Source organism: Geospiza fortis, unplaced genomic scaffold, assembly GCF_000277835.1.
Source record: "Geospiza fortis unplaced genomic scaffold, GeoFor_1.0 scaffold112, whole genome shotgun sequence".
Taxonomy (NCBI): Eukaryota; Metazoa; Chordata; class Aves; order Passeriformes; family Thraupidae; genus Geospiza; species Geospiza fortis.
Window position 1 is genome coordinate 413,720 of NW_005054298.1, and position 1,816 is coordinate 415,535.

General features: G+C 39.1%; 1 protein-coding gene across 1 annotated transcript in view; it reads right to left on the reverse strand.

Moving 5' to 3' along the window:
- The window catches only part of KIF5C (kinesin family member 5C), a 58,229-nt gene that overhangs the window by 42,402 nt on the left and 14,011 nt on the right, over positions 1-1,816 (reverse strand). Inside the window, exons 6-7 of the mRNA XM_014312343.2 lie at positions 1,240-1,295; positions 289-376 (exon numbers count right to left, since the gene is read on the reverse strand). Of these exons, the coding sequence (XP_014167818.1) occupies positions 289-376; positions 1,240-1,295 (144 nt within the window). The remainder of the gene's footprint in view (positions 1-288; positions 377-1,239; positions 1,296-1,816) is intronic.

Below are 1,816 nucleotides of genomic sequence, written 5' to 3' on the forward strand. Positions count from 1 at the left end.
GTTTATGTTATAAAATATATTGTTTATAAAAATATTTCATTTATAATATGAAAACAAAAATATACTTTAAATTAAAAATTTAATTTTATTTGAAAATAAAATATATTTTAAAATAAACATACGAGTCTAAACACAAAATACCACCTCAAACACCAACCTTGACAGAAACAAATAACCCAAGGACCAACATTTAGTGGTGAGTTCACAGCCTCCAAGGAGGATCCATGAATCCCCTGGCAGCCCCAGCCGCCCCTGGGGAGGGGATTCCGGGGACATGGGGACACTCACTTGTCACAGCCACGTGCCTGTTGGCCTTGCCCTCGTCGATGACATCCAGAACTTCCTCGGGGCTGGACACAAACCTTTCTGTACAGCCCTGCGGACAGGAGGGGGCAGTCAGCAAAGCTCGTTTGGCGCTAATGAGCACAGTAATTAGGAGAAGCATCAGCAGCCCCCAGGACCCGACCCCACCTCGGGGTGACTTCCAGGGAAACTTGGGAGCCAATTTCTTTCCACAGGGTTAAAGACCCAGTGAAATCCAGGCACACAGCATGGAATTTTTCACTGAAAACATGTTATTCCATGTTATTCCATGAAAATTTTCAACATATGTTCCTAATTTGGGTTTGATTCCATACCCAAGTAAATTTAATTTAATCAACCCCAAGTTAATCTTTCTCCCTCAAACTACAATACAACAAAGTCCTTCTCCCTCCATGCAATATTACTGAATAGATTATTTGATCAATTCCTTTTTGCTCCTCAAGCTGAGGATAAACAGAAAAATATTATATATATATTATTTAGGCTCACATATGTTCGTATCAAGCATATTGCATTCAAGTGAGGGCCCAGAAAGTCATCAAACAAATTCCTAACCCAACCAATCTGTTCTGAAATATTGAGAGATTACAGCACCCATGCAGCAAAATATTAAAGAACAAAATTCCTCAAGTTGTTCTCTTTCATATCTGACATGAAAGGGGAATCTGAATACTTAAAATTTAACAGCATCCTAACAAAATGGCAACGTTCAAAGTCAGGAGAATAAAACAAACATGATTCAAGCCCATTAATATTTCAGGAAACTTGTTCAAACCCAGGAACCAACACAACTTGAACATTCAAGCCTTCAAACAGGAGTTATTTCAGCAAATAACACTGGGTGCAAATGGAAATGTGCAAATAAATGCGTTTGTGGGAAAGAATGAAAAGCTGGGGGTTAAATTATTCTTTTACCTTAACATAGGGGACTCTGTTTTTATCTTCATGTACAGCGAGGTTTGTCTTTGACACTGGAGAGAGACGTGGAGATCATCAGGAATATGCCAGAGGCAAGAAATAAATAAATAAAGTGTCAGCTCCAGGCATGCCAGACACATTTTGGGGCTGGAAATTTGTATTTGAGAGCTGCATTCAAAACAACCCACAGCAATTCCCCACTCCTTACGAACCTCCAATATTTCCAACACACAGGAATCGTTTCCTGCTCTGTCCATCTTGTGCCTGCTCATTTAAATTTAACTTTGGGGCCCAAAAGCTTTTGGTTATTGCTTGGGTGAATTAAATCAACCCACACTAAGCTGGGCTTTGGCAAAGCAGAGGAGACAGGAGAGCAGCCTGGAATTCAGAGCAGCTCAGAGTTACATTTGCAGACATTTCTACCTTTACGGCCATTTCCACATTAACAGAAATTTCTACCTTTAAAGAAATTTCTACGTTTACAGAAATTTCTATGTTTACAGCCATTTCTACCTATACAGTCATTTTTACCTTTACAGACATTTCTATATTTACACATATTTCTACCTTTACA